This window comes from Sceloporus occidentalis, unplaced genomic scaffold, assembly GCF_023333645.1.
Source record: "Sceloporus occidentalis isolate IW3139 unplaced genomic scaffold, rSceOcc1.0.p SCAF_3, whole genome shotgun sequence".
NCBI lineage: Eukaryota > Metazoa > Chordata > Lepidosauria > Squamata > Phrynosomatidae > Sceloporus > Sceloporus occidentalis.
In genome coordinates this window covers 157465815-157490958 of record NW_028316983.1, presented here as the reverse complement: position 1 = coordinate 157490958, position 25144 = coordinate 157465815, and the positions used below count along the sequence as shown (strand labels likewise).

General features: G+C 41.8%; 1 protein-coding gene and 1 pseudogene across 2 annotated transcripts in view; one reads left to right on the top strand and one right to left on the bottom strand.

The window, feature by feature from the left end:
* TNFRSF11A (TNF receptor superfamily member 11a) overlaps positions 1-25144 on the bottom strand; it is a 45538-nt gene that overhangs the window by 4031 nt on the left and 16363 nt on the right. Inside the window, exons 2-9 of one of the 2 annotated variants that reach the window (XM_089516607.1) lie at positions 15986-16067; positions 12965-13090; positions 11794-11937; positions 10363-10456; positions 8790-8881; positions 7963-8070; positions 4419-4471; positions 1659-2481 (exon numbers count right to left, since the gene is read on the bottom strand). In XM_089516607.1, coding sequence (XP_089372733.1) covers positions 1659-2481; positions 4419-4471; positions 7963-8070; positions 8790-8881; positions 10363-10456; positions 11794-11937; positions 12965-13090; positions 15986-16067 — 1522 coding nt within the window. The remainder of the gene's footprint in view (positions 1-1658; positions 2482-4418; positions 4472-7962; positions 8071-8789; positions 8882-10362; positions 10457-11793; positions 11938-12964; positions 13091-15985; positions 16068-25144) is intronic. The other variant, XM_089516608.1, reaches the window with a different exon arrangement.
* Positions 364-1108, top strand: LOC149316972 (GATA zinc finger domain-containing protein 1 pseudogene; annotated as a pseudogene).

Here is a 25144-nt window from a genome sequence, read left to right as displayed (position 1 = left end):
CATCAGGAGGAAATTTCAATGGTATAATAGCTTCCCTAAAAAGGAACACAGTTTTTAATTGAGAAAACAGTGAAAAGAGAAGGGTTAATTTGCTGTCTATTTGGCCACACACAAAGCAGAAGCAAGGGCAACTGGGGAAGGACTTTTAGTAGACGTGGAGGGGGCATCTCTAACTACAGTTTCTGTAGTTGTCTGGGTTGTGTATCTGGGGTCTGCTCTCAAGAGGAAAAACCAATGTGTGTGCATCTTAAAAGGTCCCTTAAAAACAGGTCTCCTCAGAAAACCAGATCTCTCTTCCTCAGCTCCACTTCCATGTATAGCATCCTGGGCAGTGGGCGACTGGGCTCTGAGTCAGGGCTGAAAATGCTGCTGGGCCTGAAGCTGAAATGCAGCATGTGCCACACCACTTCCTTGTCCATGTGGAAGAAAGGCAGCCAGGGAGAGATCCAGTGCAACAACTGCACCGGCCGCCCAGGGCCACCTACGCCGCCACCTCACCCGCAGCCCAGTATAGCAGAGAAGGCAGAAGAGGAGGCTGCAGTGAAGGGAAGAGTAAGCAAGAAATTCACAGAAGATCTGCTCGATTAAGGAACACCAAATACAAGTCTGCTCCTGCTGCTGAAAAGAAAGTATCTACTAAAGGAAAAGGGAGAAGGCATATTTTAAGTTAAAAAAATCCCATCAAAGCTTTAGATTGTTTAGCCATCATAGTTACAGCAGAATCTAACTTCTGTTAGGGAGTTTACTATGAGACTGGAGATGTTGCTTCAGTCATTGATGAGCAAGATGGTAAAACATACTATGCTCAGATTAGAGGTTCATTCAAAACCAAAACTGTGAAAAAATGCAGCTTTAACATGGCTCATTCCTACTACAGCTAGTCCCAAAGACTGTTTTGACCTTGCAACTTACATAATAGGACCAGACGATCTTCCCCCCAAAATTTGAATATTTAGAATTTGTCAGTCATGCACCTTCAGAATATTTCAAATCTCGATCATCTCCTTTTTATACCATTCCTACTAGGCCAGAAAAAGGTTATATCTGGACTCATGTTGGGTCTCCTCCAGCAATTTTCTTCAAGGAAACTGTTGTCAGTAGCTTGTAGTCTATCTTGCTCTAGAGACTCCTTTTGTATGCATTTTAAAATCACTACCAATAAGTTGTTTCAGCTTATCTAGTTATCCCTATAAGTTCATTTATTTATGGTTTACATTTGAGTGCCTTTGTTAAAATTAAAGTTTCTTCTCCTTAATTGAAAAGAAAGAAAGAAAAATGGTCCCTTAAAACATTTGAATCATCTTACTTTGCCAGAAATATCGGTGTGGAATATCTGAATGAAAACCCAGGAGGGCAAAGAAAAAGAAACAAATTGCCTTGGCCACAGGGGACTCAGTAGTAAAGGGATGTTACTTTCCAGTTTTCACATGGACAAGAAAGATTCCAAGACTCAACCCTTAGCATGCATAAGAACAAAACAATGTCTTTGCCTAGTTAGACCAAATGTCTATCCAGATGAGCTCAGCCATGATGACCATCCTGTTATGTTTCCCTCTGCATCTTCTTTCATTGACAGAGATTAAAATCTGTATGTTTGATGACACATATCCAACTTCAACAATGACATGTTAAACAAGATCTTGTGTGTGGGAGCTTACCAGATGCTGCTGGGGTATCCGACGTGCCGCAGTTCGTCTCAGGTGTTCTTTTTGCATTCTGACGCTTTGTGCCATTTCCATCCCATGTGTCACTTCTGACACCGATGCTGCTTGCAGAACCAGTCTGACTCAGAGAGGGAGAGTCCAGGCCACAGGTGCTCAGTGGAGAAGGGTTACTTTCTTTAAAAGAATTGGCAGCATAGCCATGTTTACTTGGGGATTCTGTACAAGATGCTTTACAGGCAGTACAACTATTTGTCTCCTCAGGCCTCAAATGGGAATCACTAGTCTCTTGGTTGTCAGCATCCCTCATGTTGTTACAGGCAGAATGTTGACAACAGGTCAGCAGACATTTGTGGGAGGATGCATGGATGGCATCCATTCCACAGGAAGTGTCTGAGCAACTGCAGTTTGCAAGTTCCACCAAGCTTTCTGTTCCTGTGAAGCACTGGCTCAAACTATCATTCTCCCCCACTTCCAGTGGCCCTGAGAAGGGTGACACAGATTTACTTTCAGGTTGACTAAGTAAAGGTAAATAATGGGGCCCGTGGGAGATTCTGTCCATGTACTCATCTTCCATGGGAATCTGCTTTAAGTGGTCATCTTCAGACATGCTTGTAAGAGACAGTGCTGGGAAATCTTCACCCAAACCATAGTGGATTGCATCATGACCAGCTTTTCCACTGACCATTTGTCCATGTGGGCAACATACATCTTCTGAAAAAGAATATTCATCAAGGTCCAGCAAATATGTCCCTTCCATTAGCCGAGGACCACCAGGGCATGCCATATTTCCATTTACAAAGGTATCACAAGGGGAATCCTGCAAAGAAAGAAATGACTTTTTAAGCAAAGGCAAAATCTAATTTGACAAGAATTCAAAAACATAGCCATGTTAGTCTGAAAAATCAGCATGCGAAGATCCCCTTTGAGACTACCTGAAAGAAAGAAGTTGCTTGCATGAGCTTTCGTAGACTAGTGCCTGTTTCCTCAGATGCATGTTTGGAGTGAAGAATCCAGAGACACACCTACCGTATATACTCGACTATGTCGAGAAATGTATGCCCCAAAATTGCCCCTAAAATCTTGGGTAGATTTATATAAGGGTCAACACATCAATAGTGCTTAGAAGGGCCCTAAAGCAAGCAAGCCTGATGCCTCAATCTCCATTGAACACCAATTACTTTCCCCTCTGGCCCATTTTGCAAGCCTTTGCTTCCTATCAGAAAACGCCCCATTTAAATCCACTTGCGTCTCTCTTGCTCCGTTTTGCAAGACCTGGCTTTCTACAGAAGAACCTCTCCATTTAAATCCACTAGCTTCTTTCTCTGTTCCATTTTGCAAGACCTTGCTTCCTACCAAAAAATCCCTCTCCATTTAAAACCATCTCTCAAGTCCATTTTGCAAAGCCTTGCTTCCTATGGAAACAACTCTCCATTTAAATCCACTTGCTTCCTTTCTCAATCCAATGTTAAAACCTCTCCTCCAGCACCTGGGAATCAGTTGGGAGAGGTCCAGAGAAGGAGAAGGAGGGACATAGTGGTATTTCTCCCTCTCCATCCTTCTTTATAGCCCCCTAAATTTTACCCTCATCTACTGGTCATATCAAAACCCAGGATTTTGACCCTGAAACCTTCCCTCGACTTATACATGAGGTCAACTTGTACATGAGTATATATGCCATATAAGCTGTTTGTGTGTGAGAATACCAACTCAAATTCAAAACCTTGTGGGCATGGAGTTCAGTGACGAGTTCAGTTTTAACAATGGTCGATGGTCATTGGGGGACAAAGGCAGGAGGAAGGCTGTTCCATAAAGCCAAGGGGAGTGGATAATCATATAAATGAGTATTGGAATGTAGTGTGGGAAACAGAGGGGGATGTGATGAACTGGGTCAGGGGTGCTCTCATGCAGACGGGGGTTAGATAGTGTTGAAATGTGTGTAGTGTGTCGCCATACACACAAGGTTTTGAATCTGAACTGACATTCTCATACACAAAAGGTTTATATAGGTCTGTCTCTGAATTCTTTACTCCAAATATGCATCTGAGGAAGTAGGCTGGAGTCTAGGAAAGCTTATGCTACCAAATTATTTCCTTCAGTTAGTCTCAAAGGTACAACAAGATCCCTTTGCATTCTAATTTGACAACAGAACGAGAACTATTTTGAAGCTTCACTGTAGCTAACATTGACATAGTCACTGTAGTGTACGGCTAGGCTTGACATTTTTCTCTATACATAACACCATGAACAACAGGCACAGAATATGATAACAGTCCCTGACATATTGAAAAGAAATTGCTGGTTCCTCATATCAGATAGGTTGGGAAATACTAATCTAATTAATGGAAAAGGATTCCCATATAGAATAGACCACACAAGTCTTGAAAGGAGTCTAGACTGCCAGCCTAAGAAAGCTACTGAGAAATTCAAATCAATATAATATTTTAATAATAACTGCAATAATCTCTTAATATGAAATCCTATGGATTTCAACAAGCAGCAGAGAAGTTACTCAACACAAGGCTCTGACTCTTTGTGACTTAATGCCAAGAGACCCTTTGTGGTTCTCTGTTCCCTTGTAATCTTGCCATTCCCTCTTGCCCTTCCCTTATGTGGTATGGCAGCTACTGAAGAGCCTTTGACAAATCTACGACCTTATTTCACCACTTGGAGCTAAGTAGCTGCCAAGGAAATCAAGAGAGAGAAATTAGAAACAGCACAGCACAGCATGGAAATAAGTACAGCCTTAAACTTCACCTTTGTCTTTTTTATGTGTCTGCATATCACAAGAGCCCAGTAATGTAAATCTGCTGGAGGGAGAAACAAAGATATGAATCAATTAGATTTTGGCACACTCTAGAGTCTAAGTGAATCACAAATAAAACCATACATGTATAACCTGCTGTGCAAATTAGTTTTGCCACAGAATTTAGGCTTCAAAAGATTTTTAGCTCAGTGAAAGTGTTAGGGTCAACTAATTCATAGTCAGCAGAAGGACTGAATCAGTTCATACATCATCACAATAACCACACAGGGGGCACATCTGCAGAGATCCTTCCCACAACATTTGGGTCCAAGAACCAAATTTATATAAGTGGGGAGGGGGCAATGATGATAAACTCCTGCTTAGCAGAGTGAGGATTTGTTGATAAGAAATTTTATGGTTGGCCTCACTTCTTAACTGCAACTGAGCAATCCTAAAACCATGTAGGAACCTAGAGATCATGACAGATTAGAGACAAAATCTAATACAGTATGTCCAACCTAACCCACTGGCCACAGTCTATCACAGAGTTAGGGCAACTGATTTCCTCTGACTTAATCAAGGGATGTGACATTTTTCTTTTTACAAGGCAGCAGATACAATATTTAATTCTCTAAATCCAACTGGGCTGAAATTGCTTATTTTAAATATCTTTTTTCTGAACAAGTCCACATCTTCTACAAGGACTTGTGTTAAAATATTCACTGCAAGGATCTTTCTCGCCTGGGTGGCATAAATGGAAGATATGTCTTTTTGGAGCATCTGTGACTAAAATAGAAGATTCCACACCAACTGTGTCTTTGTTCCATCTCATGTGGCATTAGGCTATGACTGACCTGCTAATGATCTAGGCCTGGGCAAGTGATTGGTTCATCTGCTGCAAGACAGATCACATGAATTGCCAAAGGAACAATTATTTTTAGCACTGGGAAGACTTGGAAGGAATACACAAAATGCTCATTAAAATCATCTCATTGACTCCACTGAAAGAAGGAGTATTCCCATGGGTTATGTGCTTTGCTGTGGGAAAAACAACCTATGCATAATAGGAAGACATTTTCTAAGGATCAGGAAAACCTGTAAAAATACAATAGCAATAGGATCTACTTTGTTCTTCTGACAATCTGTCTGTATGTCTATCTGGTTATGGCAGGATAGGGAACTATTTTGGGGGGGGGGGGTGGAAGCAGGGGTGAATTAGACTTTCTTAAAGAACCATTTATTTTCCTAAGCATTACTGAGGAAGATCTAATAGAAGTATTGGCTTATAACTTTTAAAAACATTTCATTACATTTCTGAGTGTTAACTATTTAAATTCCCCACCACTCACACTTAAACAGTTTATTTTTATTTTATTAAATATTGACCTCATCACATTTGCTATTTCATAGCATTAAAAAAAATAATGTCATCCCCAACCCACTTCATACTTACTTATCATAATGAAATTTCGTAATTCACTGTAATAGCAATAGGAACTATTTTGTTCCTCTTAGGGCATATAATAATTATATAATATATAATATAATATTGAGTATGATATAGAACAGTGGCTTCCTCTGTTTAGTTCTCCTGATGTTTTGGACTTCAGCTTCCAGAATCCATCATCATTGGGCGTTATGGCGGAGGCTTCTGGGAGGTGAAGTACAAAACAGCTGGAAGATCAAAGTTTTTAACTCCCTCATATAAAATAATGAAATACTATGCCGAATAGAGTATTTTTCTATGCCATTGAGTAGTCAATGCATTTTCCCATTAATAACAGTGCATTTACCAGTTTGCCACTAAATTTTTGAGAGCTAGCAAATCAAAATGCCATTTAAAAAAAGCTTCTGTTGAGCAATAGAGACACATGAGGGCACCAAAAAAGACTTCAGAGCCATGTAGGTCAGCTGCATTTTGCTCACCCCTAGTTTATGGCAAGGTGGGGAACCTAACATCTTTCACTCTGTGGCCTGAATCCAATTTCTGAAACCTTCTGTTGAACTGCAATGCTGTGGTTGGTGAGGCCGAAGGCAAAATTATGATACCAAAATCACCAGTACGTTCTAGCTCAACATTCTTACTGACAGTAAATTATGTCCTAGGGAAGAGATTTCAGCTTTGTAGGGTGGGGAAAAAACTACAAAAGCTGAGCTAGTATTTAACTATGGTGGGATGGAAATGAGGACATTTGTTGAAGCCCCAAAGTCTGGATCCAGCATCAAGGACCAAGGAGTCCCACTTGTGGTTTATGAAGCTCTCTCAAGGAATGCCTTGTACAGGTTTAACTATTAGACTGTAGATTTGGTATATCCATAAGTTAAAAAGGATAGAATATCTGTAAATGAATCTCACACATGAGATGACAAGTGTAAAGAGAAGGAATTTAGACCAGAGATCCCACTGTGATTTGACTCAAATTTTTATGAGTCTGATTTGCAGTAGGGACTATTATTGTTTTCCACTAAATCCAAAGCACTTTTTCTGGAGAGTAGGCTAGTTTTACAGAGCTGGCCGCAAAACCACTTAAACCAATCTGACATGCTTTTAAGCTGAGTCACAGTCTCACCCTTAATTCACAACTCAGTAAAATCAAAGTGTTTGGAATTAAGCCTATTTTGTCCAACTGAAGTTAGTGGGGAAAAACCAAGTCATATTCTAGTAGTTCAGCTTAAGCGAATGATACATCAGTAGATGAGCAGCATGGAAGCCAATGCTCTTGATTCAACAACTCCTTAGAAATATGGGAACTAAAGTGCACACATACGGTTCTTCATAATTAATAAGAGAGTTGGAGATGTTTCAGTACAGAAAGCCAATCCACATGCAGAAAGGAATACAAGTGCATGTATGCATACTTTGTTTTAAATAGATGGAGAAGCTGATGTGCACAGCAGCTCCTTCTCTACATCAAAATGCACATATTGTTCTGGTGAGAACATGAGCAGTACATGGATACTGAACACCTCCTACATGACACTAGTCTTCCACAATTGCCACTTATTTCAGTAGGTGGTCACACAAAGTAAATTCCCATGGGCATATAAACCAATTTTGCATGACCAATTGGGCCAAAGAAATGGCTTATGAGAAGTCTTTCATTGGTGAAATTTTTAAGATGTCCTTAACAGTAGGCCAATTAAAATATCATAAAGTACAGAAATTGGACAGCACAGTTGAAAATGATTTAAGGACTAATCTAGTGATTGATATATGGTCACCTTTCCTTTCCAATATCCATGGAGGGGTGACCTCTGCTATTTTCAATGGTGAGTGCACCTGGGGCACACATGAGGGCGTGCCCCATTGAAGCCTATGGGTCTTGAATAAATGTGAACTCCCATTTTCGTGGGGGGTCCGGAACAGATCCCCTGCGAAAACAGAGGGCCAATTGTATGTATGTATATGTATATGTGTGTGTGTGTGTGTGTGTGTGTATATATATATATACACACGTACACACACACAAAGGCAAATGAGGAGATTTAAATAGAAAATGCACAGGTACCACATAGTTTTCATAATAAGACAAGATAATATAAGATGCTACATACCTGTCAGTGTTTCCCCTTTATTGCGATAGTATATAACAAGGACAGCAGTGCCAACCAGTGCAATAACAAAGAGTGGAGCAATGAACATATAAAATAACTTGTTGGTTTCTGAAAAATCAACAAACAATTTCAGAACAGTTGGATCTTTAAATTCAAGTGCATTTCATGGATTAATATTTTGCTTTGTGCCCTCAAGCAATATCAGACTTATGGTGACCCTAAGATGATCCTATCATGGGGCTTTCTTGGCAGAATATATTCAGAAGTGGTTTGCCCTTGCCTCCCTTTGAGACTGAGAGTGTGTGACTTCCCCAAGGACACCAGTGGGTTTCCATGGTCAGTTGGGAATTATACGCTTTTAAAATATTAATGATTTTATAAAAGAAATTCAGTGGTATGGCAAAAAACCAAAACCCTGCCCCAAAAGAGTGGAGTGGCTGTCCACTCCTCTTTATGAAAACTATAAGCTTAATTAGAAAATGCCTTCTCTTAATTAGAGAAGATCTGGAAGCAAATATTATGAATTAGGGTTCATGCAAAAACAAAAAGACACCTGGCTTGCATATGTCCTATTTTGATTACTATTGTAAAATGAGATCACATTATTTATTGGCCTATCAATTTTAACATTGAGAAAAAAGCAAGAGCTCTTAACGTATCTCAGAGCTAGGGTCTGTAAGCCAGCCAAATGTTTATACTGAGGGTCCATATACCAATACCTCTGCTCCTGGCAAGGTCAAAATGAACACTTACTTAAATCTGACTATATAACTTTTTTTTAGTTAAATATCAGCTGCTGCTACTGCCTCATCAAGAATTACATTTACCATCTTGTAAAAGTGGTTTCATTTGCTTCCAACAAACGGCATCAGATTGGCTGTTCCCAGGAATCTTTTCCTCAGTTCCAAGAGCTGTGCAGCTTCAGGAAGAACAAAACAACAACAACAACAACAACAAAAAATTACATAAAATGAGAGAGAGAGAGAGAGAGAATTGGATCAGATTGTTTAATATGTCTAACATATACATTGGGCCTCACAGCAATCTAAACACTGCTGCCAGAATATCCAGGCTGACAACTTAACTAATTGTCGGCTGATGGATTCCAAGTAAGTGGAGCAGTGAATCCACTCTGGGTTTTCAGTCTGAAATTTAGAGGTGTTGAACCCTGTCCCCCAAATTTGGTTCAGTATCTTGGACTTAAACCCAGAGTAGATTTTCTGTCCCACTGCCATGGATGCTTATAAAAATGTTTATGAGACATCCTGAGCGTAGTGTCTGCCCTGATGTAATTTTATCATGGGTCCTTCCCTGACAGATGACAACTAATGGTGTAAGGAGGTAGTAAGGCAATATATAATGCAATGATAGCATGCAAATTATTGCATTTAGATAGGTGCTACAAGAAAGACTGAGGTGAGCAGTGGCTGCAGTAGTGTTTCCAATATCTAGCAAAGCTCTACAACAGAACTACAGGTTGAGTCTCCTTCATCCGGAATTCCAAAGTTTGAGATATTTCAAAACAATTTTCATGGGTGGCTGAGATAGTGACACTTTTTGAGAGGTTAATGTACACAAACTTTGTTTCAGGCACAAAATTATTTAAAATATTGTATAAAATTACCTTGAAGCTATGTGTACAAGGTGTACATGAAACATAAAATAATTTTGTGTTTAAACTTCTCTAAGATATCTCATTATGTTGTTGTGTGCCTTCAAGTTGTTTATAACATGGCAACTCTAAGGCAAATCTATCATGGGATTTTCTTGGCAAGTTTCTTCAGATGGAGTTTGGCATGGCCATCCTCTAAAGCTGAAAGAGTGTGATTTGTCTAGGGTCACCCAGTGGGTTTAAATGGCCGACCCGGGATTCAAACCCTTGATTCCAGAATCATAGTCCAACAGTCAAACCACTACATCATGTATATGCAAATACAGGTATCCAAAATCCAAAAGAACCAAAACAAAACAAAACTAAAAATCCAAAACATTTCTGGTCCCAAGAATTTCAGATACGGGAGACTCAACCTGTATAAACATTTATGTCAAACTTGTTTGGCTCCATTGATGTTGTTGTTTTTATAGGGTTGGATTGACTTGGATGAGCCAGATTAACATCTGCACCGACCACTGAACCTCACAGGATGATTCTGAGTCATGCTGTCTTTCAGCCCTGACCTACCTTTCAGGGATGTTGTGAGGATAAAGTGGGCTAGGGTAGAGAGACATATATGCTCCATTGAGCTCAATGGAATAAAAGGTAGGATATAAATGTAACTGATAAATATTTTTTCCACAAGTAACTTCAATTACTTTAAACACAAATAGGGAGATTTCCAAAGTCTCAATGTTTTGTTATGTTATTTTAATAGCTGATAGCTGATGGTGCAGGTCACTTACTTGGTCCATGTTTTGCATGCATCAGTTGCAGAAGAGACATTAGAGAAGTATCCTGCAGGGCATGGTATGCATACTGTGTCCTTGTTTTGTTGTACTAAAAGAAACAGAAAGAACGATAAAGAAAGGGGTAAATGTCAAGTATTACAAAGCAGTAAAAGCTTTTGCTTATTTTGCTTTTAACCATCCTTCCCACCACCTTTCTCCAACAAATTCTCAGTAGCAGTAGCACTATCAGTTCATCTATGATTCCAGGAGCTGTGCAAGCAAAGCTAAACCTAACATGAGGATCAGGGAAATGGGAGAAGCTGGCGGTGGTGGTTAGTGGATTCCATGTCACAAGGGTTTTTCCATATATTCTGGGTTTTAATCTGTTCAGCACTGTGGATAGCTCCTTAAATGTTCAGACCAAGGTTGCATCTACACTGCAAAATTAATGCAGTTTGGCATTTTTTTAACTGCCATGGCTCAATGTTATGGAATTCTGGGATTTGCATTTTTGTGAGACATTTAGCCTTCTTTGTCAGTGAGCTCTGGTGCCACAAGAAACTACAAATCCCAGGATTCCATAGGATGGAGCAATGACAGTTAAAGCAGTGTCAAACTGCATTAATTCTGCAGTATGACAGCAGCCTAAAATTCAGAGTGAATTCATTGCCTACTGACATGGAAGCCACCAGCCACTGCTGGCCAGTTGTGGATTTTGAAAGGACATCAGGGAGGTGGACAATGTTGTGTGAATCATGCAGTGTAGCACTTATGGCCTCTGCCTCTAGGCAGATGGGTTGCAGGGTTCTTGTCAGCATCGTGGCCAAATGTTAACAATTGGCTAGTGGCAGCAAATAGGCTATTTTGTGTTCAGTAGGTCCTGTTAGATATTTTCACAGTACCCTGGCAGTTCACGGCTGGGAATGGATTGGGGGAATAGACTTGCCTTTTAGCAACTTGGATATACTTTTCTCATAGCTCCTGAGACTGGAAATGGGTCAAACATGTGCAATTTTGTTTTCTTTGCAGTTCTTCCCTATATAGCCTCAGCAATCCATCTTCCATTGACTTGTCCAGGGATGGCCACCACAGATCAGGGAACTCATTAGCCAGCAACAGGGATCCAGAGTGCTGCCCCAGAGTGTTGCCCCTGGGGCCCAGTCCTGCCACTTGCTGTGAGGGGAAGCCTCATTTGGGGGAGGGGGTGGTGGAACTGCAGCCAGTTACAGCTCAGAACATGCAGTGGGCCTTAGGTTATGTTAGTCTGCTGCCTATTCTTGACATCCACCATGCAAAAAGGATGACTGGCTCAGTAATTATGTTCTGATGCTGGATATCAATTTCTACAAAAGTAATGTAGAAAATGGTGGATACAACCTAATCACATAAAAACCTCTCCCAAACCAAAGCAGCTTCCCAGAGATGTAAGATTAATCAAAATCTCACTAGGATATTTAACTCCAGAACCCAGGGGGCATCTTTTGTTTCTCCGACAGCAGTCACAGTCTTCATTCCAATGGTAACCAGCAGTGCAGGCACACTGTCGCTGGGATGTGCTGTTTCCTGGATTCACTTCTATTAACGCTTTGCCTTTAGATACAACAAAAAACAGAGAAGGACATGGAAGTTAAAAGCAAAGTCATGCCTTCAGAGCCTCCTTCAGAGCAATGATGCTCTAAGTTAACTGGGTTGTTGACATGCTATTAGTCTGAATTTTAAAGGAACTTTCCATGATGCTGAACCTATTTTTAGGAACAGGGTTTAGCATACTTAATAGTTCATTTAAAGTTTGGATTAAAATCCAGAGCAGATTCATTGTGAGCAGATTTTCTGCCTTCACTGACATGGAACCCACCAAGCACCACTGCTTTGGGATTCTCAGACCTCGCATAAAACGTATTTTAAACCACAGTGGATCTATCATGGCTGACGTAACTCACAGTTTATAGGATTCCTGAATGTCAGCAGATTCTGAGTCATATGGAATGTTTTGTGATTCCTACTGACATAGAAGATGGACAACTGCCTGCTCCATCTTGGCCGAACATGATATAGATTATTCTGTGACTTGTTACCATCCTAAGTGCCTGAAGGGAACATACCCTTCATGACAATGGAAAAGTCTTGCTTGGAATAAAGCCTTTCCTTTAAAGAGCTTCTCCTCTCACACTATTTACATGCCTCTGCTCTGCCCCACAGAGATTGGGGTGGAAAGCACAGTGCAACTGAAACCCCAGCAATGTCACATTGCATTGCTGTGCAAGGGACATTCAAATTAATAGGTGGTGGCAGCTAAGATAGATGGCCTCTGGAGGTCCCATCCAGCTCAGGCAGAAGCAGGAGGGGACTGTGAGACCTTGGCATCTCCTCAAACTGCTTAGCCACTCTCTTCCAGGTCAGCATTCTCTGAAGATGCCAGCCACAGATGATGGTGAAACAGCAGGAATAAACTCTTCTAGAACATGGCCACATAGCCTGAAAAACCCACAAAAAACTATGGATGCCAACCATGAAACCTTCGACTTCACATTGATATTTTGTTGTCACTGATATGTTCACACAAATGGACAAGAACCCAGCAAGAATCACAAATAATGTCTTTTTACATTTTCCTTACCATGATCACATATTTTACGAAGCAAGCATTTCTCCTCTTCATTCCAGACATCTATATATTCATTTGGACCACAAGGCTTGCATATACTCTCTGAGGTGGCAGTGCACTTTGAAGACATGTACTTTCCTGAGAAGGACAGAAAGAGAGGTCTAGTAAATTAACAAGCCAATCTGAACCACAGGCTTGACTCAGAATCATTTTCATATTTCCAATTAGGGCATCATTCAGCATGAAATTGGAGGTTGTCAAATGCTTATGTATTTCCAAAATGCTGGCTATCAGCATGGGGCTGAGGTTTAGAACTACAGTGACTCAGGTCAGGATCAGCACTTGAGAGGGAGTGTGGCCAGTTAGAAGTAACAATTGCAGAATCCAGTGAGTGGCTTCCGCAGGAGAAAGGAATTGCTAAACCATCTGGGAAAATTCCTAGGTTTTCTGATTTCTCCCGTTTTCCCCATGCAGTTTAACAATTATATTTGACACCGCAAACATAAAGGCAATGCTTGTCTGTGTGAGGAATAGCTGGTGCGCAGATCAGTAGGGACATAAGCCTCAGCTCCAGCTTGAAGGGCATTATCTCCTGCCTGGTTTCTAAAGGCTACAGTCATGATTCACCCTCCCTTGGTGAGCTTTAATGACTCAAAAATGCTGTCTGCTCTGTGCATGACCCTTCCTTGGAGGAAACTATACAACCTCTTTCAACCCAGAGGCACAGAAGAATATGATCATCTATCTTTTTAATTCCAAGGGCTTGCCAATTGACTTGTTGCACCTGCATTTCTGAATCAACTGACGCACGCATTTCATGATTTGGTCTGCGATATAGCTGAAAATAAGGTTTTGTTCTCCATATCCCATTTTAGGCACCGGTATTAAAGTTCTATTAAGAATTTTATTTACTTTATTTAAAGTTTCAATTAATTTTATTTTGATTAATTTACTTTTATTTACATTGTAGTTTGTTTCCTACACTTACTTTTTGTACCAAAAGGGTTAAATAGCTGCTGCTGCTGCTGCTGTTGTTGTTGTTGTTGTGTGCCTTCATGTCATTTCAGGCTTATGTCGGCCCTTTGGCAAACCTATCACATGGTTTTCTTGGCAAGATTTGTTCAAGAGGGGGTGTTGGCTTTGCCTTCCCATGAGGTTGAGAGAGCATGACTTGCCCAAGGTCAACCAGTGGGTTCCCACAGTTGAGCAATATTTAAACCCTGGTCTCCAGAGTCATAGTTCAATACTCAGACCACTCCACTACCCTGGTTTTCCTGAATACTCTACCAGTCTCCTAATCAGGACAGCCTGCTGTCTGACGTATTGAAGAAATAAACTGATACTGAGTGAAAGTCACTTTGAAGCTCCTTATCTTATCTGCCTGAGATCCTGATCCCTTGAATCTATTCCGGATTGCTCTGGGACACCGTCCAGTTCTGTATATGCTGTGTCTAGCTGTCATAAAGTGGACTGCAATGTATACATGGCTTTCTAATCTCATGTACATGAAGACTCTTTCAGAAATGGTTGCAAACAATACAAACTTGCAAGTGTATTACTAGCATTCATCACTGAAATTCAAAGAAAACTGAGAAAGTGGTTTTATAAAACAGAGCCATTTGATTACCTGGAAATAGTAAGTTTGACTAAGTGTGCTTCCTAAAGTACTGGTGCTTCATAGAGTTTGACATTTTCTCATCTGCCAAATTTTCTTATCTGCCCCACATAGCCCTTAAAGGTAATTATTTTGAATCAAGCAGTGATAGTCTTAAGAGACATGTGGGAAGCCCAAGGAGATGAAAGATGGATTCTAGTTTAGAAAAATCCTATCTGCCCGGTTTCTCAGCTGTGGTCTGAAGAAGTAGCTCTTCCAAGTTCTATGATAGTGAAAAATGAAGTGGAATGGTTACAAGGAGAATTTGGACCTAGGCAAAACTGATAGAAAATGTTTGGGACAAATGGGCCAATTGATGTTCTGTAAAATGTGAATAGTAATGATGATGAATGTGTATAGAACTTTTTAGTGTTCAAAGAGCATCACATCTGGCTGTAAACCTTGCAACAACTACATAAGGAGATTTCTGTCCGTATTATTATCCTCCATATTGTAGACGGGGGAACTGGGGCTGAAAGAGTCTTGCCTATGGCCTCCTACTGAGTTCTTAGTTGAGGCAAAACTGAATTGGGCCCACAGTCTGACAATTATGGTAAATAATATATAATGACATGATACATGGGAACTGCTTACCCTCCTGTATAAGGGCAAAGGACAATCTACCTCAACAGCGAGTCTCCAGCTGGGTCGAGAAGACACTTGATGGAATTTCAGAAGCAAGGCAAGATGGTGATAGTCTTTTACAACTACTTGTCCCAGCTTCTGGAATGCAGAACTGTGACACCTGATCATATATTTCCTACTTTCATGTCAGAGTGATTACTGAGCTATACTTTCTACATGGAGAACTAGGGTGTGACATGTCAAAAGTAATGGCATTACTTGTCCTCCCCACTACTTTTAAAAAAGATAATGAGGGGCAATGTCATTAGTTTTAAATCTTTTTATCATCAAGCATATTAACACAGAAATGTCCCTTTTCTCTTTTCTATATTTTCTAGCTTTAAAAGTGTTGGTGATAACTTCTCAATCGGTCTCTTCCTCTCTTTCCTCTTTGCTGCCATGCCTCTGAAAAATATCCATGCCATCATGGCCCAAAACTTGGAAATGTAATTTTTTATACCAAATCTCCATGCTTGCTGAGTTTTTTGGGGACTAGTACTCCAAAAACGTAACTTTTCCAAGTTTTTCAATGGACATATGAGAAGAAAATGTGGTTAAGGATCCCTGTTTCCTACTTTATTTCACCTCAAATAAAATTATCTTGATGGAAGTAGAAATGTTGTTTACATTCTCCATCAAATGGTAATATAACTCATTTTAAAAAAAGAACACTGCTTTGTTAAGGGATAAGTTCTTTAATTTATATATGAAATAATTTTTTACTCATGAATAAAAATGACCCTTAGCATATTTACCTGGTTCACATTTGGTGCAGCATCGTCCAACATGTTCATAGTGTTGGTCACTTTTACAAGGAGGAGTGATTTGTAAAGAGAACTGAAGGACAAGAAGAGAGAGAAATTTGACATCATAGGCAATAATAATAATAATAATAATAATAATTTATATCCCGCCTCTTTGTACAGATCAAGGCGGGTTGCAATACACTTTCTTTCTTAAGTCAAGAAAGGTTTCAAGAAAATCCAAGTTGCACTTTTGACTGTGGACTTGACAGTGTTTTGTATCACTGTTGTTGACAGTGTATACTGACAGACACCATGAGTGATTCCAGAAGATGCTTTTAATATGCAATTCTCTTGCCTCATTCATGAAACTGTGGAAGGGGTTAAGCAATGTTGTCTTTATCTTGTTGCCTCTCATGTTGTCCTACTACTTCTTTAATTTTTTCTTTCCACAAAGAAAGAAAATAGAAAGTGAAAAAAGAACAGCTGAACAAAATTTTGATCATTAGTGTTAGGAGCCCTTTATCTGGAAGCATCCTTAGTTGACAACCAGTAGCTAGTTTGTGACAATATATCTGACAAGAGGTAAGCAAAATGCAGAGTATGATGATCTCCTGTTCTTCCCTTCCCTTCTTTCTATGCCATCTTCAACTAAGTATCAAAACCATTTAATAGGCAGTACTTATGGAAGGATGAATCCTAGCATGTCAAATCAAAGGACATTGTGCATATTGAGTCTTTTCCTTTTCTGTGGAATTTCTTTGGTTAAAAAAACCCCAGTTGCTGTTGTTAACTGCCATCAACTCAACTTCGACTCTGTGAATGAGAGACCTCCAAGTCACCCCTATCTTCACCCACCCTACTCAGGTATTACAGACTCAGGCCTATGGTTTCCTTGGTTGAGTCTATCTATCTGGAATGTGGTCTTCTTCTTTTCCTACTGCCTTCTGATATGGCCAAAGTATGATAGTCTCAGTTTAGTCATCTTGGCTTCAAGGGAGTATTCAGACATTTGCTCTAGGACCAACAGGAGCAGCAAAGCTCAGGAAGGTTACATATTGAAGACAGTGATATCTGGTGCTTCCTCTTAGAACTGAGAAAGTTTACTTTTTGGGACTCCAGCTCCCACACCCCCAAGCCAGCACTGTTCCAAAAAGTAACCCTTTTAAGCTCTGCCCCACTGCCAGAAATTATATGAATGAGCAAGATGCTTGCACAATAAACACATCACCTGGAAGCACTCCTAGATGAGGGCCCAAGAAATACTGGGTGGTGGTGGGGAAAGACTATAGTGTAAAATAGCTGAAGGCGTTTCAGGGAGTCAGTACTTACTAGAATACACATACATGTTTGTTTTGTTCCTCAGGTACTTGTAGTCAAACAGGTTTTTTGAAATACTATAAAAACTTGAAATACCAGTTTACTAGACACAAAAGTGAAATGAGTGTATCTACCACAAGGAGCAATCTTCCAAAATGCTTCCAATTTTCTGGAAAAGCCATCTGTTTCCAGTAACACTTCAAAAGGCTGTATCTACAAGCTTACAAAATACTGATCAAATGCTTCTCCTTCTCCTTTTTTTTTTTTTTTGAAACCTGAGAAGCTTTCAACAGCTCCCATCTAAAATAATTGGATAAAATAATTATATAATATACTTCATGGCATTAAGTTCTGAAAACAGAAGTTAACCTTAGCAAGGGAGGGAATTCCCAGTTTTCATAAGAAATATAATCCATTCCCTTCCAAACTTGGTAAATAAAGAACTATATATGTTTGTGCTAATTTTAGGTAGTTGCTTGGTTGACTTGCTTAATGAGTTCACAACCCAAGGAATAATACGGGTGTGATCTTAAAATAAGAAAGCGTTAAAAAACCCTTTGCGGTGATTGTTTCACATAGCCAGCCTGGATGGGTATTCAAAAGGTAGGTGTGAAAGACATACCCTTTCTCTATTATTTATCCTTGCCAGGACTAGCACCATGAGTCATGGAAGGAGACTGGGGTGGATAAATAATAATAAATAATAGAGAAAGGGTATAAGTTTCATGCCCTATCTTTTGAGTATACATCTGGGCTGGTTCTTCCATTAGACAATGTAAGTTACATTGCATACAGCTGGCTCCTCCAACACCTTGCTGCTATCTCCTAGCATCTTTTGACTTAGATGGTCACTGTGTCTAATGTAAGAGAGAGCCTTTTGGCTGATTTATTGACCAGTCCTCTATGAATTTGCCTCACGATGACCCATAATTCTGACAACAAGCAAATACACACAATGTAAGATTTTAAAAAAATTATGTTGATTATGTAAATTATGTAGATTAATGTGGAAAACCCATGTAGCACAGATTACATGGTTCATAGTTCTTGTTTGGGATTCATTTTCCTATATTATCACACTCATTTTCTTGAAATTAGGGTTGCCATATCCTGCCGGGGGGCGGGACAATCCCGGTTTGGGCGGTGCCAACCCGGTCCCGGTCCGGTTTGGCGCCCAAACCGGGACGGCCCCGCCCACCGCGGCCACCTCAGGCCCCGCGGCGGCTCCAAGGCCTTGCTGAGGCCTGGGAGGGCTCTCCGCGGTTGGAGCTCCAGCCGCGGAGACGCTCCCTTCTGGGCCCCAGCGAGGCCTTGGAGGCGGCTCCGCGGTCGGAGCTCCGGCCGCGGGGTCCTCCAAGGCCTCTGCGAGGCCAGGGAGGAGGAGGAGGCCGCTTCCCACCGCGGCGATCGCCGCGATGAGGAGCGGCCCCTGCCTCTTTCCCGGCCTGGGAGCCGGCCTAGGCTTCCTCCCAGGCCGGGAGGAGGACGAGGCTGCTTGGCACCGCGGCGATCGCCACGATGCCAAGCTTCCCCCCGCCCTTCCCGGCCTGGGAGCCGGCCTAGGCTCCCTCCCAGGCCGGGAGGAGGAGGAGGAAGCCTGGCACCGCGGCGATCGCCGCGGTGCCAAGCTTCCCCGCGCCCTTCCCGGCCTGGGAGCCGGCCTAGGCTCTCTCCCAGGCCGGGAGGAGGAGGAGGAAGCCTGGCACCGTGGCGATCGCCGTGATGCCAAGCTTCCCCGCGCCCCTTCCTGGCCTGAGAGCAGGCCTAGGCTCCCTCCCAGGCCGGGAGGAGGAGGAGGAAGCCTGGCACCGTGGCGATCGCCGCGATGCCAAGCTTCCCCGCGCCCCTTCCCGGCCTGGGAGCAGGCCTAGGCTCTCTCCCAGGCCGGGAGGAGGAAGAGGAAGCCTGGCACCGCGGCGATCGCCGCGATGCCAAGCTTCCCCGCGCCCCTTCCCGGCCTGGGAGCAGGCCTAGGCTCTCTCCCAGGCCGGGAGGAGGAGGAGGAAGCCTGGCACCGTGGCGATCGCCGCGATGCCAAGCTTCCCCGCGCCCCTTCCCGGCCTGGGAGCCGGCCTAGGCTCCCTCCCAGGCCGGGAGGAGGAGGAGGAAGCCTGGCACCGTGGCGATCGCCGCGATGCCAAGCTTCCCCGCGCCCCTTCCTGGCCTGGGAGCAGGCCTAGGCTCCCTCCCAGGCCGGGAGGAGGAGGAGGAAGCCTGGCACCGCGGCGATCGCCGCGATGCCAAGCTTCCCCGCGCCCCTTCCTGGCCTGGGAGCAGGCCTAGGCTCCCTCCCAGACCAGGAGGAGGAGGAGGCTGCTTTGAACCGCGGCAATTGCCGCGATTCCAAGTGCCCCCCGCGCCCTTCCCGGCCTGGGAGCCGGCCTAGGCGTCCTCCGAAGCCGGGAGGAGGAAGAGGCCACTGGAACCGCAGCGCGATTCCAAGCGGCCCCTGTTCCTCCTCCCGGCTTGGGAGAGAGCCTAGGCGTCCTCCGAAGCCGGGAGGAGGAGGACAGGGTTTGAAAATGTAGGACTTTTTTTTTAATTTCCTAGCCAGGAAATTAAAAAAAAAAGTCCTACATTTTCAAACCTGGTCCTACATTTGTCCCGGTTTGGAGGTCCTCCATTATGGCAACCCTACTTGAAATGATAACCCCAGTGCAAGAATTTAGCTCAGTGCTTTTCAACCTTTGCCCCTCTAAATGTTTAGGATTTCAGTTCCCATAACCTCTAACTATTGTCTGGAGCTTCTGGATGTTGAAGTGTATAATATCTGGAAGTTAAAACACTTGAGGACTGGAAAAAAGGGCTATGAGAGAGACACTGGGACCGAACAGACAGGCCAAAATAAAGCTGTTTTGGGTCACTTTGGAGGTATGCTGTTTAAATGACGCACACATCTGAAGAGGCCAGAAGCTGTGCCAAGGCTGCCTCTTAAGACACATGCATTATTTAAATAGCATATCTCCAAAGTGACCCAAAGTAGATTTATTTTGGCCTGTGTGTTTGGGCCCACTGTTATCAGAATACAGCCCAATGAAAAACTAATCACATTATACCAATTGGATGAATCAAATGGAGGAAAGCATTTATCCAATGGATGAAAGCATTTACCAAGTGGCAACATGGTACTTTGTTTGCCCAGGTTCTCTATACTGACCAACCATATGGTGAAATTTTACATTGGTAAGCAATTTAAGTGCAATCCTGTCCAGTTCAAGGTGGACAAAGTGGTTGATTCTTTTAACCACCTTCTTCCTGGCAATTTGTCTTTTAAACTGGTTCAGCCCTCATACTGTTTAACATAGCACCACTTCCCACTTTACTAAACCAGAGGTGGACAACCAGCCACTTCCAGTCCTCCCCCCTCCTTCATCGCTGGCAGTGAATGCAGTTCCTAGAGCTCTGTTTACAGTGCCTTGCCCACCTTGGGTTACAGTAACATGAGAATGGGAAGTGGAGTCATGTCAAGTAGCTCTATCCCTAATATATTGTGTGTGTGTATGTGGGTTAGCTCCTCTTCCTCCTTTCTGAGCATATAGTGCAAATGTTTGTAAACAGAGCCTTTGTGTAAACTACTGTAAATGCAGAGGATTTCACACAAGCTGGAACTATGGGAGAGTACAGCAGAATTCCTGTTTGTGTGAAAGGCTCTATGTGTACAACAATACATGCAAAAGTCTTGTCTCAGCATACAATTGTGATATGTGCTGACAGTATGATGGGTAATACTAAAGTCCATATATGCCATTGGGGTGCAGCTACTCAACAAGCTCCACTCCCCCATCTGAGTGTTGTGTATGTTTAACAACTAGATCAGGGATGCAGTTGACCAAATCAAGTGATTCTGTATGGCCCTTATCACACGTGAAACTGGAACTCCAATCCAGAGCCAATCCAAAGTGAAGGGGAAGCAGAGTCAATTCGAATCCAAGGTAATTCACACGATGAATTATCACATGTGAAGAATGAAATTGTTGTCGTTCCTGAGTCAAAGCGGAGTGAGTGCACATTAAGTTACCACACCAGTACATACCATGCGGATTCACCAATGCGAATTGGGACCCTTGCGCATGCTCAGTGAAGGTCTGAACACATTGTGAACCTTTGCACTTCCGAGGTGAAGAAGGGGGCCACTTCCTGGTTCCAGGTTCACATGAATGCTAGCCTTGTGTGAATGATACAGGGAATGTCACCTATCCCTACATGCCCTCTGCTTCATCTGAATGTATCACCAGCAAAATTATTTATTATTATTATTATTATTATTATTATTATTATTATTATTATTCAGTGAAAGAATTATTTATTATTAATAATAATCATAATAATAATTCCTTAATAATAATAATAGTAAAAAATGCTTTCACTGCAAAATAATCAGTGTAGAAGCTGTAGGTTTACTTGGAAGTAAACCATTTGGATCTGAAGGAGACCCATTTTGGAGGAGTGCAGAAATGATCCGGTTTCCCTTATTCTCCATGCTCCCTAAAGTACCACCTCCCTGAATCCAATCCATTCTCCTTCTCTTTGTAACAGTTGCCTTCTCTCAGATTGCATCCACACTGGGGAAATAATCCGTGTTGACTCCACTTTAACTGTCCTGGCTCTGTGCTATGGAATTCTGGGAACTGTAGTGTCGTGAGACATTGAGCCTTGACTGCCAGAGAGCTCTCAGCAAACTAATAACTTATTGTTGTTGTTGTTGTTGTTTTGTAGTGCCTTGTTCGCCATTATTATTATTATTATTATTATTATTATTATTATTATTAAAGAAATATTATGCAGCCTCCGTTCTTGAAGGGGTACTGGAAGCAAATGGAGCAAAACTGCAGCACAGCATCATGGAAAATGTGGGACCTTGGAGATTTGGGGGGGTGTACCAGGACGGAAGCAAAGTTGCATTCCACACCAGACCAATTCGGAGTGAAATCGAAGTGAGCTTGGAAACAATTTTTGTGAATTTGCTTGTTACTGAATTCACAAAAATCAGGAGTCACTTTGGATTGACTGTGAATCCTTCCTCAGAACGACTCCCCATAGAAAGCAATCACGTGAGATAATATATCATGTTTTAACGTGAATTCGCATCATTGGACCTGCAGTGGCTTTGGCTCAGAGCTGCAAAACCGTCCGTGTGATAAGGGCCTATGTATTATAGCAATTGTTTAACTTGATAAGCAGTTGTGATTCCAAATGACTAGCCAAAAAGTATTCACACATAACATTATTGCTTCTATCTTTCCTTTTGGTTTCATACTGCAAGTTCCTCTTTACATAAGAACTTTCAATAATGTTTCTGACAGAATCCAACTGGGCCAAAAGCCTAAGTTTTAGGGAACTGAATGCAAATTCGCAAGAGAACATAGAGCCAAATTCTACAGAATAGCAGGAAATGTATACATCCAATGACAGTTCTGCTTTTCAGAAAAAAAGAGTATTGTAGTAACTCATAATGAACCCAATCCACAAGCTTTATGACAAAAGGAAGTTCTGTTCCCATAGGTTTTGGCCACCACTGCACCTTGCAATGTTGCAACTGAAGACAATGGAAGTCCTTTGTACAGTAATACTGTTCACTTCCTTGATAAGAAGCCAGCAATAAACCAATAAAAAACTGTTTTCTCTTTATATCATCTAAAAAGAAAAATAACGTCAACATCCAGCACCTGTTAAACTTCACACAAGCTCTCACTAGAATTTCAGTGCTTTGGAATTCAGTGGCTTGGATCTTATTGTTTAGTCCTAAATGGAATAGACCTATTAAATCAATTGCTGAATGGTGAGTCAATGCAGATTTAAATTTAATTAACTGAATGGATCTATTTGGGATTACCAATAGGATTTATGCCTATGCATGTTGATTCAGGGCACAAATGGGCTACTGTGACTAGTCCAGTGGCCAGTGTTCTGCTGGGAACCATGCTGGGGCACATAGACCATCAAAAATGTCCCCAGAATCAAAATCATAAATGCACTTCCAGATTTGAAAAGTGGATGTTTCTTTATGTTAAACATTTAAAAAGTGAACCGACGTTCCAATTAATCCCCTTTTTTTTGGCTAGAAAAGTGTGGGAAGGACAGTTTGGGAAGTTGAAAGCGGTCAAGGGTTGCAAAACAACCAAGGGGATGGCTGCATGCAGTGCAGGGTCTGCAGTTTGTCCTCCCCTGATTCAGAAGTATGACCTATTGAGTTCAATTGAACTCAGTCCCAAATAAGACTGTGGCATTAGATTTTAAGCAATGTGCAATTTCTTCCTTATATGGAATGTACAAGTTCATCTTGGAATTGGATGATGCCTTTCTAGAACAAATGACCACACACTCAGAAAGGAGAGATATAGTAGTGATGGGTGACTTCCAAGGTCTAGCAGATTCCTCACTTGTGTCAAAGACATATCCGTAGCAAAATGAAGAAGAAGGAAATGGAAGGGCCACTGCATGGAGAAGATGGACAAATACTAACAGGGGACAGAAAAAAGGCAGAACTACTCAACACCTTCTTGCCTCAGTCTTCTCACAAAAGGAAAAGGGTGCTCAAATTGAGTAAAATGGAGCAGAGGACACGACAGAGGAAACGCAGCACAGAACAAGTAAAAAGGTAGTACAGGAGTATGTGGATAATCTAAATAAATTTAAATCTCTGGGACCAGATGAACTACATCCAAAGTTATTAAAAGAATTGGCAAGTGTAACCTCAGAGCCATTGGCAATAATCTTTGAGAACTCCTGGAGAACAAGAGTAGTCCCAGCAGACTGGAGGAAGGCAAACGTTGCCCCCATCTTCAAAAAGGGGGAAAAAGAAGATCCCAACAACCATCTTCCAGTTAGTCTGACATCTATACCAGGAAAGATTCTGGAGCAGATCATTAAACAGAGAGTCTGTGAACATTTAGAAGGGAATGCCATAATCACAAAAAGTCAACATGGATTTCTCAAAAAAGTCATGCCACACTAATCTGATCACTCTTTTTAAAATAAAATTTTAAAAAATAGATTAAGGGAATGCAGTAGACGTAGCATATCTTGATTTCAGTAAGGTCTTTGACAAGGTTCCCCATGATATTCTTGCAAAGAAACTAGTAAAATGTGGGCTAGACAATACAACTGTTAGGTGGATTTGTAATTGGTTGATTGGACGAACCCAAAGGGTGCACAACAATGGCTCCTCTTCATCTTAGAGAGTAGTGACCAATGGGGTGCCACAGGGTTCTGTCCTGGGCCCAGTGCTATTCAATATCTTTATCAATGATTTGCATGAAAGAATAGGGGGCATGCTTATCAAACCTGCAGCTGACACAAAATTAGGAGGAAAAGCTAATACCCAAGAGGAAGGGATGAAAATTCAAAATGACCTAAATAGATTAGAAAGATGGGCCAAAGCTAATTTCAACACAGAGAAATGTAATGTATTGCACTTAACTGAAATACACAGATACAGGATGGGGGACAGCTGTCTTAAGAAGACTACATGTGAAAGGAATCTAGGAGTCCTAGTAGACCACAAGTTGAACATGGGACAACAGTGTGATGCGACAGCTAAAAAGGCCAATATGATTCTAGGCTGCATCAACAGAACAGTGTCTAGATCAAAAGAAGTAATAGTTACACTCTATTCTACTCTACTCTGGTCAGGCCTCATTTGGAATACTGTGTCCACTTCTGGGCATCACAGTTTAAAAAGGATGTTGACAAGCTGAAGATGTCCAGAGGACAGCAACCAAAATGGTGAAGGGTCTGGAAAGAATGCCCTATGAGGAGAGATTTAGGGAGGCTTAGGGAGCTGTGTGTGTTTAGCCTGGAGAAGAGATGGTTAAGAGGTGATATGACATCCTTTAGCCTCTGAGAGCCTTT